The 14,187-nt window shown below is 52.9% G+C and overlaps 1 protein-coding gene across 1 annotated transcript in view; it reads right to left on the bottom strand.

Annotated features, from left to right (window-relative positions):
- The window catches only part of LOC144934426 (aryl hydrocarbon receptor-like), a 55,395-nt gene that overhangs the window by 31,083 nt on the left and 10,125 nt on the right, over positions 1–14,187 (bottom strand). Inside the window, exon 3 of the mRNA XM_078860166.1 lies at positions 1,621–1,727. Coding sequence (XP_078716292.1) covers positions 1,621–1,727 — 107 coding nt within the window. The remainder of the gene's footprint in view (positions 1–1,620; positions 1,728–14,187) is intronic.

The raw sequence follows: 14,187 nt of genomic DNA, 5'->3' as shown, positions 1-14,187 counted from the left end.
GGCGGACGTCAATATCGAGAGAAAATGACAGCCGCAACCATGTACACGTGCTGCAATTGTGCGTGTGTGTGCGCGTGTAAGCACCTCGGTGCTTGCTAACAGCACTTGCCCCTACAGTCTGTTAAGGCTATACGAGGGATCTTTGTCTTTATCTTTGTGTGCGCGTGTGCGTGTGTGCGTGTGTGTGTGTGCGTGTGTGCGTGTGCGTGTCAGTGTGTGTGTCAGTGTGTGTGTGCGTGTGTGTGTGCGTGTGTGCAGTTAATTGGGGAGAGCGGCAGTGGAAGCAGCTAGCGCGCTGCGCTACGAAACCCGGTGAGCCGAGTTCGATTCCTGCTCACGTCCAACAACAGCGACGATTATCTGAACAGGTCCTGGGCCTCCCCTAGGTCGACTCAGCCTAAACTGAATACGCGGCCGGGCTTGGTGCTGGCCACCCACCCCCTCGTGTGCCGCGAACGGCCTTCATAGGTGCTCGCGAAGAGCACTTGGCGCCAAAAAAAGTCCGTTATGGCTATACGGGGGGATTCTTTGTTTTTCTCTGGTGCGGTCAATTGGTCAGGTCGGATATGTGACGGTGCCCTGAGAGTAGAAGAGAACGCAGACAGGTGAACAGATACACAAATACCTGGCATCGCCCATGGGGGCGAATCGGAGCGATGAGCTCACGCTCGGAAATCTGACGGGCAGCCAAAGCAAGCGTTGGCTGCGCGGCTATTTCGTCTGGCATTCCAGATAAACCGAGCGAACTTTCCACTGACAAGGAAAGAATTACCCTCCGCAAAGCTTTCATCTGCAATCTATAAACGAAGTAATCTCTATTTGAACAAAACGTTATTTTTTTTATAATTACGTAATATGTAAATTGCTGTAGGGCTCGCGGCTCACGATTGGAAGCTTCTGAGTTCAAATCCTAGTTGGGCGGGGGGGGGGTTGACACAGCCCATCATCCCTCCGGGGTCGATAAAGTGAGTTATCCTTTGGATAAACTCCCACCCACCTGAGGAATGTGGAATTTCCACCACTGACTCAAGGCTGCACAGATGAGATGAGCATTTCCCCTTCAATGCCCATATGAGTGGGATATCCCTTGTTAAACTTTTATATTTTATTTCCCAGAGGGCACCGGTAATCACACAAGGGTCTTAACTTCACTGCCATATCCCACTACGTTTGTCTGCACCTCTGACGCGTTCTGTTCCGACTTTTGCCGTTCCTCCGCACGGATCACTCCGCCGTTGTTGCTGTCCTTGTTCTGTGCTGATGGCACCACGGACCTCCCTTCGCAAAACCTCGCCGGGCAACCGACTACTCGGGACTTTCCCCGTACGAAATAAACCCCAATCGATGCTCCACCTTTGTCACGTTCACGGCGGCAGCGTTACCGATGGCTTCCAAGATTGCGTGTCCTTCGTGGAATAACCCGCCACAACAAAAAATACCCAGGGGCCCGAGCGAGCGATCGAGCGACTGAATCGCTGGGCGACAGCCAATGCGACGGTGACCTCACGCGGTGCAGAGTGGAGAGTCGGGGGGGGGAGGCGGCTGCTCTAATGCCCACCGCCGGCGCCGGCTGGGCGGGTGTGCGGGCGGGAGCGTTGCCCAGGCACGCTCGCGTCTTACCTGCAGCAGCATCTCCCCCTCGGGGAACGCCGCGGGCACGTCCACGCGGCTGCTCGGGACCCCGTAGACGGCAATCCCGTTGCTTAGGTGGCGCTTGTGGTTCACGGCTGTGGCGGGCGGGGGAGGGAGAGCAGGGGAGGAGGAGGAGGTGGTGGTGGTGATGCGAGGGAGGAGGGAGGAGATGGGGACAAGGTGACATCAGCCACAGCGAGCCAAGGTGGCAGCTCGCAATGACAAGTGACGCTGCGTTTGACAAGGGTTTGGCTTCCCCCCCGACGCCCCCTCCCTGTCCCCCCCAACGCTCTTATGAGAGCCGAGATGCCGCTGAGGATTTGTGCTCTGCGCTCAAGGGTCTCGATACACAGATGCAAAACCAAACTCGTGTTATTATTCTCAGCGTCAATGTTTGTCTCTGAGCAGTAACGCCACCTCCTCCGTGCGGCGCTGGTAGGGTCTGTAAACGTCAACGCACCATCGTTATCTCCCTCGCCTGCTCTACAGGAGGTCTGGGTTCGATCCCGGATCCTAATTGGCTGCGTCAGGTGGTGGCGGGTTTCACGACGCATTTTTATTTACGCGATCTACTAACCCAAAAAAAACCTCTATTATGGACACCTGTATATTTGGAATGTGCATGTTCTCTCTCCCCGTGGTGGCGTGGATTTATCTCCGGGTCCTTCGGTTTGCCCTCAACACAAGTGCGTTTAAATCATTGGGCTATTACTATGAATTCCCACGTGTGATGAATGAATAAGTCACTTTGATGAGCGATGATTCGTGCCCAGGTCGCCTCTGAAACCAAGTCGATAGCTCACTGGGCATTACCTAATAAAATAAAATAAAATTCACCTTGTAGGTGGGGAACCTACGGCCCCATGGGGCCAGATACGCACGGCCCACGGCTTCGTTTCGTACGGTACCTCGGCAAACATGAGGTTCCAACCACTTCGGAACGGCCCGCAAAACGATCACTTATCCGTCACTGCGAAGCATCTTAGCCACGCCAATCGGGTACCAGAGGGGACCATTGTGGACCTGGCAACAACACTGCGCATCAACTCGCAGCGAGTTCAGTCTTCGTGTAGCTCCGAGCACACGGCCAGAGCATAGCAGAGCGCCGGCCGTGTAGCGCGACCCGCTGTTCAAGTGTCAACCGACATGCGCGTGCCCGCACGGGGAGATATTAAAGTGGTTATTCGGCCCTCGGTACGTAAGAGGGTTTCCCCACCCCTGGCTGGCTTCCTTACTCCGCTTTGTTTGCCGCTTTGCCCACGAGGGTTCGGCGGAGCGGAATGGGGAACGGCAAAACGGCCCTGCCATAGGCGACGCGCGTCGATAAATTAGCGAGTGAAACGCAGAAGAAATACACAACGCACGTAAACACACACACACAGTAAAATTAACAATGTGTGAGCAAAACAACATGAGGAAGGAGAAGTGGAATAAAGAAATACTGTAGTCATTAGCGAAAACACGGGCACGGGCCCGAAGTTAAATATTAATAGTACGCTGGGAAAACACATCACGTGACTGCGCGTTGACGCTTCGGGTCAGAGCCAATATTTCGCATCTGCTCATGGGAGACTCTCACCCAGGACGTGGCCATAAACGGCGCTCTACAGCTCGCCAAAGTGAGAGCGGCGTGTGTCAGAGTCCAGGACGAGGGGGGGGGGGTACAGCACGGTACCCGCGCGTGTCTCCGCTGGCCACACGAGGCCAGAGCGGCGATGGGGATCGCGCCGCGTGCGGCCGGCCCACAGCCGCCCGCGTGAACCGGAGTTGCTACCTGTCCCCATTTGTTGTGGTCGCTGTGTCCTGGGGAAATCTGTAAGTCGCTGTCCCGAGACATTGAACGTGCCAGTTTTTTTTTTGTCGGTTGCATGATAACAGAGCACTCGAGATAATGCGTTTACAAGTGCAGTGACGTTAATGGAGCCACTATGGCGTATAGCGTCAGCTGCTGTTACAAGAGTGTAACGGTGCGTCTCGAGCCTCTCTCTGGCACCGGAGTAGCTATGGCGTGGAAGCGGGACCTAGAGGGCATGGTTCGGATGACGGTCAGAGAGAGGGCATGTGAGGACGTGACAGTCTGGGCGACCCCGAGAGGGCACGTGACCGGCACAGGGTAGCGAGGGGGCCCAAAGGGTGGCTTGAGGGACACGTGATGCTCGGTCAAGAACCTTCTGGTGAGATCCAGAAGGGGGCGTGGCCGAAGGCGGAGCGAGACCACGCGCTCGGGAGAATAAAAGGGAAGTGACGAGAGCAATCGCGGCTGTCTGGCTTCTGGAATCAACCCGCCGTGCTACGATCTTCAGTCTTCGGTCGTCACGTTCGGCATCGTGGGTCAGGCAGTACGTTACTGACCTGACACGGTTATGTAGCTACCCTGTCGGGATCTAGTTAACTGTTGTACGTTATGTAGTTACCCTGTAGGGGTTGTCGAATAAACGTGTTGCCTCCAAGTTCAAGTGTGTGTCCCCGTGAAATACACTACACATGCAGCTCTCTCCCCTCCTCTGCTGCTGTTGTGATAAACTCTGCTTCCCGTGATAAGAATGTCCCAATTAAATGCACTGCCCGGCAGACTCAGAGGCTATGCCACGGTGTGGCTATGACACTGGGTGCCACCCACGATCACAAGGCAATGTGGTGGTGTGGTGCACGCCACGCGCCGCTCTTATCGCGTGCCGCAAACCTCCCCCTCCCCCCAGCCTGTCCCCGTGGGTGTTTGTGCGAGAAACCTGAAAGCTGAGCACGCGGGGAGCGGCCGGCTCCACTGGCAGAGGGAAACGCAACGTACAGGAGCAACTTGCCCTGGAGCAGAAGTCGGCAGAGGGCAAACGCTGGCAACGCCGTTCGCCACGTTATGTTTTAAACGAATTCCGAGTCGAGATTACGAGATTTGAGCATTCTTCACCTTCAGTCGATCTACTGCCCAAACCACTGCAGCAAAAACATGTTTTTTTGTCACTGGAGCTTTTAAGTTGTCAAGCTGCTGGCCGGACGGTTCAGGGCTCATTACTGCTGAGCTGCAACCTGAGATGCAGGGTACAAATCCGGGCAGACACCTGCGATTAAACTGGTTCTCAGGTGCAATGATTTGACGGTAGAATCCTGGTCACCAATGACACACACACACTAAAAAAAATTCTAAATTGAGCTTATCGCTTGATCTGGCTAAATTATAGCTCTCCGACTACATTTCAGTTCGGTTGACGTATGACAAACGGCAATTTTTCAGGACGTTATAAAAGCGGGGAGGGGGAGTGAAAGAGGCCCCTTGAATGCAATCTCCGCTCGTTTTTTAGCGACGTCATCTTTTCCGCGGCCACTTCTGAGGCGGGAGGGGGGGCGGGGGGTGATGCAATAATGGTCATAGCTGCAGACGGTGTTTCTGTTCGTGCATTGCCACGAAGCCGGCGGCACACATTTGGAACGTGCTCGCGGCGGCGGCAAAGAAAAAAAGAAAAATGGGGTGAACATGTACTCTTTGCTTGGGGATTGTCATTCCGGTTTCTTGTTGTCGAACCGGACGGGGAATGCACGGCGGAGAGCGCGGGCCGGTGTCGAAACGTGTGCGAGCGCAGAAACTGCTGCTCCCCCTTCGTGAGCGGGCGGAGGCCTGATGCAGGCGGCTCGGCTCGGCGAGCATCGATCACCAAACGGTAAACGGAGCAACTCCCGATCTCCGTGCCAATCTCGCATCTTTTTACCGTTGAAAACAAAACAACAAGAGCAAAAAAGTGATGAAATCATCGCAACGTGTCTCGGTTGTCAGAGTTGGCCCACGCTGAACCTCTAGAGCATCTCCACCCCAGGTTTCATCACTTTCATCAGCACCACGTGTGTCCGTATCACGTCGGTAACTGAACGTTTCGGCCAAATTCGGCTCCTTGACATTAACATGTCAATGGCATGGTGGGGGCGGGTGGTGGGGTTGGGGTTAACTCAATAGACTTTCAGCAGCCAACAGGGAAGTTGGCGGTGGCATGATTCAGTTTATCAGGCTCAGTTGTCTTTGTTTAACCACGTGAGCACCCTATGAGATTGCAAGTTCCTTTTGAAAGTGTGACCCGGGTCAGCCAAGAGGGATTTGTTTTCAACCTGGTACCAGTCTTTCATGTAAAACAACATCTCACGGCTCTCCATAAATCCACTGCTGGATGATGGCCTCTCCCATGGGGCGTTGTTCAACCGTACTTCACAATGATGGTCATTGAGAGTCGGTGAAGTGGCGAGATCAGGGACCACTGCAGATATCGCTCTCACCGCTGGCGTTTGCCTCGGCTGGGAACCGAACTTGATTCTCTGGGTTCGCGGTACGAGCCGTTAACGATGGCGCCACCGCTGCTGCTTCAACGCTCTCCACAAGCGGCTCTGAAATACGAGGTCGTTTGGCTCCGCTCTGCGAAATCATCGCAGCCCTGGCCGTCGCGAATGATGTACACACACACGCGCGTGCGCGCACACGCGTGGCCGTAATTCACGTTAAACAGAGCGAGCGCTTTGTCAGGACGAACATAGCGGCTGCTCGATTCCGCCGATGGCGTGGAGGCCTCGTGATGCCGCCCCGCTGGGGGCAAGGGGCGAGCGGAGGGCAGGTGGCGTGGGTGACGCGGGTGAACATATCAGAGGCAGTCTCCGGTCTACGGCGGTCCGATTTGACGGCGATCCACACCGACGACGTTTACGTGGATCGATTTACGACGCAGAAACCCCGATTTACGACGCATCTTCCAACATGACTCGCATTTGAACAGTCGGTCTCGTTGGCGCTTTCGTCGTTGGGAAGTGTTTTTTGTGGATGCTTACCTATTAAACTCGGTTAAATATGGCCGATAAATGTAAAAAGGCATCGGCAAGTGATGTTTTTTCTGTTTTTCCTGTCTATGGGAAAACGACGTCGGAGTTGCCAGTGGGGACTGCCTGTATTTGTGGCGGGCCGAATTAGAAATATTTAATGGATGATGAACAAAAAAAAACATCTGAAAAATAATTTCGGGGGAAAGAAAATTACTTCCAAAAGCGAGAGGGCGCAAGGTTTTCCTGCTCACAGCGCACATGGTAGACCCGGGGGGCAGCTGTTACCGCTGGTTCGTCGTCGCTAGGTCAGAATCCCAGAACTCGCTCTTGAACAGCAGTGTGGGTAGGGGGAGTGGGGAGCACCGTCACCACACGGGCTGCAGCGAGTTCAAGGAGAGGAGAAGGTTTTAGCAGCACCAGCAGCCAACAGCAACAGCACCACCATCACCTCCTCGGCGCAACTTGGGACGGGGCGGTAAATGTTGGTTGCGGCGTACCCGTGACGCCAACGTGCCGAAAGGAAAAACAAACTGACGGCGTTCAGGGGCGTACCAGTTCACCGGACCGCATCAGCCTGTCGCGTGCTCTGCTCGTGGTGACCTCGCTGCCGCTCTGTCGCCAAGTCCAGCGCTCAGAAGTTAGAAACTATCACTCGTGGCTCACGTGCGTGTGTGCGCATGCCAAGTCGATAATTCTCTGACACGGGCCGATTCAGTGCCAGCATTCCGAATGTAACTTCTGAATGGAAATTTATTCATCTCTTGATATGAAACCGATAGCCAAGCTGGCATAGAATGCTGGGGGGGGGGGGAGGTGGTTGGAGTGAAGGAAAGTAGGAGGTCGTGGGTTCGATCCCGACCCTGATGCATGCTGTATATGTGTAGTTCGTGTGTCTCTCTCTCTCTCCCCGTGGTCACGTGAATTTTTTTCCGGGTCCTCTAAACATGCGTTGAGATTATTTGTCTCCTATGATTTTCCACATAAGCCACTTCGCTGAGCGATCATTTGTGGCCAGGTCGCTTCTGAAAAATACAACCCCTACATGACACACCTCAAACTTAAAGAAGTTAAACACGAAGTTGAGATTGTACTCAATGTCCCACGCAGCTCTGTCTGCTGCGTCCCTTCTTCCAATGGTCCCCCCCTTCCCCGGGCTCCTCCGGCCCCGTGGGCACCAGCGCAGTTGCACCGCCTGCACGCTCGCGAGCCACGCCGCCGTAGTTCCCCATAAATTACAAACGCGAGCAACGTCCGCGAGACGGTGACACGCCGAACGCGTCTGCAACGAAGGTCGTCTCTCTTCCCAGATTTGCTCTTCCCCCTTTTTTTTACTGGTGTAGCCCGACTGTACTTCCGGCTTATTTAATTCTCAGTTTGATTCTCTGTTGAAATGTGGGGCACAAAGAGGCCGCAGTGGGTTTTGAGCGAGACATGCCCCCAGCGGCTCTGAGAATGGCCGCATTGAGAGAGGGTGGTGGGTCGTCAATGCTGCCCTGTCTGCCCGCTGCCTTGTGATGCGGCAGGGATGGAATCCTCGCGGGTGCACGGGAGATGGCGCGGACCGGCGCCCAGTGACCAGAACAGCTGATTTGTAAAATAAATAAATATGTCATTGTGTTACCAGCAGCCTGTGCTGCTGGTGCGACAATCTACAAGCATTGTTTTAGCCTCCTCCAAAAGACGAGTTCACAAAAGTCACGAGCGTTCGAGAAATCAGGTCATCACGGCAAAATGTCGTCAGTGTTACCGCAATTTCAATCTCACCACCGTTTCCTTCTGCTAAAGCTCTCGAGTAAGAACGGGTTGTGCTTCCTTCATCGGTAACTGCTGCTCTCGTTATGTGTTGTCACCGAATGTTTGATAACGTTTTAATTTTTACGCACCTCATCGATGACACCACATCTCATTTTCACAAATCGCTTATGTGCTTTCGCCCAGCCTCAAACTTAAAAGTGTGGAAATTGCTGCCGTAATATTTAATAATAACATTTATAAACTCGATTTGAAGCTTTCGTGACTGCAGGAATTACTCTTTGATTCTTTCGGTAAAGTCACGTAGAAAGAAAATAAATTAAACAATAGAATACGACGTTTCGATTGCAACACAAGCGGTCGTCATCATGTAGAACTAAATTATTTGTGGCCAGGCTGCTTCTGTGTGTCTATGTTGTGTGTCTCTCTCTGCGTGGCTCTGTGTTGTATCTCTCTGCTTGTGTGTCTGTCTGTGTGTCTCCGTGTCTGTGTTTTGTCTCTCTTTCAAATTTAGTTCTACCTGTTGCAATCAAAACGTCATATTCTATTATTATTTCATGTATTTTCTTTCTACGTGACTTTACCGAAAGAACCAAAGAGTAATAACATTAATCTTTTTTTTTCATCGAATGTAAAGCTTTTATATATTTGGTTAATGCCACCACATCCCAATCTTACCATCATCACCACTTCCTTCTACAACAGCTCTCGACGAGTGCGCTGTATCTAAAACTAAACTAAACATTTTTTTATTTTACCAGATAAGGCCCACTGAGTTACACAGCTCTTTTTCAGAAGCAGCCTGGCCACAAATAATAGCTCAAATAAGTGGCTTATCACGTGGAAATTGAATGCAGTTGCCAAATACTATTGTAATGGGTTCAACTGCATCGCAGACGTAGACTTGGAGGCAACACATGTATTCAGTTCCAACACACGGGGTAACTTCCCCGTAACAGAATAACAATCTATGGTGGTGACCACCAGGCTAACGACACTAGTTACAACGTAACTGCTACTACGGACCGGGACCAACAGCTTCGGCCCGGGTCCACGTGTTGGAGACTCGTTGAACGGAGAACGTAAATGAAGGGTTTCTTCCAAGATGAACAACAACAACCCTGGTTCCTCTCGGGACCTGGCTTAGATTATCTGTGGTGTGGCCGGCTCCGCCCTTGGCCACGACCACCTTCCAGAATCCTCGGGAAGGATCTGGGTCCCAACCACGTGACCACCCCTAGCCCCCTCTTGGGGCCCCTTTGTAGACTTACCTGGTCACGTGACCTCCCGGGTCAACCAGAGTACCATGGCCTCGAGAAATCTCATCCTTCGGCCGGCACTCACACACCCTATCCTGTAGGGCTGTCGCTGCACGCAAAGCGTGGTGCCATCCAGCGCTGTCATTCAGCGCTCACCGGGCCCCTCTAGGGCCGGTACTACACCCACACCACTGTGGTATCCGCGATGTCGCTACAAGGCACGCCGTGCCCCTCTAGGGCCGGCACTGCACCCAACATGTTGACATCCCGCGATGTCACTACGCTATAAACGCATGTTGATTCTAAATGTGGAGGGGAAAACCAGAGGATTCAAAGGAAAATTCACGTGATCACGGGAAGAACATGCAAAGGCAAAATATACAGGCGACAGACAGGGTCGGGATCGAACCCACGACCTCCTCCATACCAGGTGAGGTAGTTAACATCTCACCACCATGTATCGATGGGGCCGCCCCACAAATGGCACTTTGCATTGGCTCCGTCTTCACCCAAAACAAATTGCGTAACCGTGAACGCTTTTTCATCGAGCACGATTGCGCGGATGGCTTTTCATTCCGTGATTTTTCCGCCCAAATGCCCTACTCTTTCACTCTCTCGGTCGTCGGTCATTAATGTGCACGAAAACATTTGAACAATTGCGCGACATTGCACACGTTGCGCAACGGGCGTAAAAATGAGAATCATTCAAAACGAGGCACCTCTCATGCGGGCCTCAAAATCCCGCACTGCCGCTCGCGGCGCTGCTCCCTTCCTGCGACACGCTCGGCTGCTCCCAGCCCAACAATGTCCCATTGTACCGCCAGCGCCGCGGGCAGGGAGGGGGAAGGCGAGGTTGGTTGCGGCGGAGTGGGGGGGGTCAGCGTGCGGTTGCCGATTACACGCTGTCGCACCTCGGCGGGGATCGTCATGGCGAGGGTTCAGTCACTGTGTTTGTAATTTGTCATGCAGTTTGTTTTTATTGATGATGTCTGTTGAGCTTCACCGTAGGTAGCCAGCCGAGCTAATCGGAGGTGGCGATGGTGATGGTCGAGGATGAGAGCGGCAATGGGCAGCCAAGGAATGGGGCGAGTCCGAGAGGACGTCTATCGGGGAGATGGAGCAGTGACGGCCGTTCGAGTGCAGCAGGATCGTGAGCGGTGGCGACGACTTGAGGGAGGCCTTCATCCAGCAGTAGATTGACCAAGGCGTATGATGATGATGAGTTTTATTTCTGTAATTTTTAAGATTGTTCAAAGAGTTTGCCATCGGCTGCTTATCGATATGCCTGGCAAGTCTTATTGCCTGCGTGCTCTGAGCACACTTGACGATTTTTGTTAATGAAAACGACAACGCCACGATACCAATCGTTGTGAAACTCCCAACATCTCCCCGATAACAACACTCAGATGTGTACCATTTGATGGGTGGGGGGGGGGCGAGATTGCCAATTAGATACTTTCAATTAAGCGCTTTAGGAGTTATCTCGCCCTAGCACATGTGCCCGTTTTTGACGTGTGCTCGCATTTCTCCGGGCAGTCTAATCCCCGAACAGAGCGGAGGCTCCCTCAGTGGGCTGAGTTGCCAGCGTGTGTGATTCCTCACTGCGAGAACATTTCTTTCTCCCTGATGATCGTTGCTTCCACTGTCCTGTTCCCCGTGACATGGCGGCACGCAACGGGCTGCTAAGTCTACTCCTGCAAATGATGCAACGGCTTGGATGTACAATATGCCTGTAACACACAAACACACAAATACACAAAGCGAAAGATTCCGCTCAGCCTACAAAGGCTGTTGGGGCAAGTGCTGTCAGCGAGCACCTACGAAGGATGGCACCGCGCACAAGGAGGTGGTGTGGCCAGCAACATGCCTGGCCACCTTTGTCTCCCCTGGCTACACACTGCACCGGGTACTCATTTCAGGCTGAGTTGATCTAGTTGACCTCTCAGCACTGGCAAGTCGCCGGGTTCGTAGCGCAGTGCACCAACCACTACGCGACCGCCCTCCACACAACAACAGCAGTGACAACAGTTCAGCACAGCGCTGGTGCCAGTCTAGGTGCACTTCGAGGCCACGAGAGCTGTGGAAGACTCGCTGGCAGGAGGTCATGGCACAGAGCCAGGTGCCATGGGTTAACGCATGTTGAACTTCTTTCGCACCGTACGTAGCCAACCGTTCTAATCGGATGCACCATCTGTGCTCTCCCACTGTGTCAACTCGCCCCGGACACGCGTGCGTGCGCGTGTGTTGCGATTACTGCGCTGCGCTACGAACCCGGTGACCCGAGTTTGATTCCCCGAGGTCGGTTCAGCCTCAAATGAGTTCCTTATGCAGTGTGTAAAAAACATCGCCACTGGGGAAACAAAGGCGGTCGGGCGTGGTGCTGGTCACCAAACCCCCTTCGTGTGCCGTGTCGGCCTTCACAGGTGCACGCTCGCAGCACTTGCCCCAATCGTCTGTTGAAGGCTACACGGGGGAGTTTTGTCTTTGTCCCAGCACCAGAGGCGAAGGTGCCCGGGGGGGCAAAACCTGGCACGGGTAAGAGGCTCCCGTGGCCCACAGAGGGGGGGCACCACTCGACAGAGACGTCTGGCCCATGAATCGAGTCGCATAACAGGAGAGGGAAAACCCGAAACCATTCATCAGAGCCTCCGCAAAGCTCCCCCGCGACAGAGGCGCTAGGTGGGGTCTCGGCTCGCTGCGTGCAGGTTGCGGCTTCAGGCGGTTACGCAACGTGGAGAGAATGGCACGGGGGACGCGAGTCGCGGGAGCTGATTCACTTGGACCCGTGGACGGAGCAAAGCGCCTCTCCGTTGGTTCGGTGGCGGCGGTGGTGTAGGTGGGTGGCGCGTGGGGCGAAATATACCGAAATAAACTTTCATCGCTCTCGACGAGTATTTCCCAGGAAGTGATCGAACAGATACACAAATGAAGGGCACAGTCAACGTCCCCGTGGATTAATGGGTGCAGCTTTGTTGGAAGTCAACAGTTGTTATTTTATGTGGAGAATGACCCCTGTCAGAGAAATGTGGGGGATTTCCACCACTTGCTCAGCAGCCACGAGCTGACTCATCGAGCAAAGGAGGAGTGCTTTACGTGGCTCACCTCCTGACTTCCTAAGGTGTCCTCGCATGTACAAAACACTTCTTACAACGGAACTGGCCAGCCACTCTTGAAAAAACATATATATACACAGATGACTTCCATTTTCTGACCCCTCCTCTTATTAGTCCACTGCTGGAGGCTTGCCTCCCAATGCTGCCCGTCGTTGTCTGGCCATGCTTCACCACGCTGCTCAACGCGAGTTGGCGGACACAGTGATCGCCAAGGGCCAGTCCAAAGACAGCCACTCTCCAACAGACATCAACCGTGACCGGGAAATCCAACTGGGTTCACTCGACACTATTTATATATATTTTTAAAAATGCATAACGAAACGACGTTGCAGTTTTGAAGCTCCCTTTGCGAACGAACGAGATCCGCCGTGGCGAGGGCGACGCTCGCAAGCAGCAGCCAGAGCAGGGTCTGAGGCTTTGCTCTTTTTTATTGTATTTCTCTCTTTCCTGTGAGAATGGCGCGCTTGTGACGGAGGCCGCCACCGGTGACTCACGGCCCAGAGGGCCCGGCTGGCTCCTCGCCGCTCCCTCCCGGCGGCCGCCGCGTGGCCCCCACCACCACCAGCACCACCACCGCCGACGCGCCGTTTGACGGCCGCTTAACGCTCACCGAGAGGGGGGGGGGTAGTTTTTGTCGTCGCTTTTGAGTATTTGGCTGCTGCAACAAGTTTCTGCGTGACAAAGCAATTTGGGTGATAAGCAGGTGCCTTCTGAAAAAGAGCTACATTGCTCAGGGGGCCTTACACCTGGTAACATAATTAAAAATGTTCTAGTTTAGTCATCCTGCGCTGCAAATGAACGGTTACAATGATGCACAAATCAGCAGGGCATTGAATACCAAAACCAAATCAAATGACAAGAGCATTGAAACTGCCCAAGTACTTAAAATGATCAAAATACCAGTCATTGCGGGAGTAACTGATAAACTAGCCAGATGTTTGGAAAAACAAATTAATATCTGGTACAAAAGATGTATTACCGAAGCTATCAACAGAAGGTGTGTACCGGATTAACTGCACTTGCGGTAAATGTTCTTTTGGGCAAACAGGACGAATGATCAGCACGAGACTAAAGGAACATCAGATAAATACTCCCAAATGCAACTGTCAGCAGTAGCAAAACACGCGTGCCAACAAGGACACTCAATTGATTTTGATAATGTTGAAGTTTTTTGCAAAACTAGCTACTACTGGCCAAGACAAATTAGAGAATCTATCGAAATTGAAAGAAATCAGAATAACTTTAACCGTTCGGATAGCTACCGTCTTAGTGCTGTGTGGAAGCGAATCATCAAATAATACATTATTTAAATGCATGCCTACAAAGGGCAGCGTACTTCAATAGGGATTACCGTTGGTAGGGCTATTTTATTTAACACAATAGACAGGAAGGACAAGTTCAAAGGGCTCGCATAATGCACATGCATAATGTACGTTGCCTCAGTAATCCCCCCCCCCATCATTGTGCAAGAACACATCTACGCCTCTATGTAAGGAACGAAACAATAAGACTTCTCCACAAATCTGGCTGTCGCCTGATGAAGCTAGTTGTAATTACTGGCGAAATGTCGTACTCAGATTCTAAATGTTGTGGCTTGGCTCTCCAATACACCGGCGTGCTGTCCTAGTGACGAATTGGCC

The sequence above is a fragment of the Lampetra fluviatilis genome, chromosome 10 (assembly GCF_964198595.1).
Source record: "Lampetra fluviatilis chromosome 10, kcLamFluv1.1, whole genome shotgun sequence".
NCBI classification, from domain to species: Eukaryota; Metazoa; Chordata; class Hyperoartia; order Petromyzontiformes; family Petromyzontidae; genus Lampetra; species Lampetra fluviatilis.
Note: the sequence above shows the minus strand (reverse complement) of the source record. Positions and strands in the feature narration are given on the sequence as shown.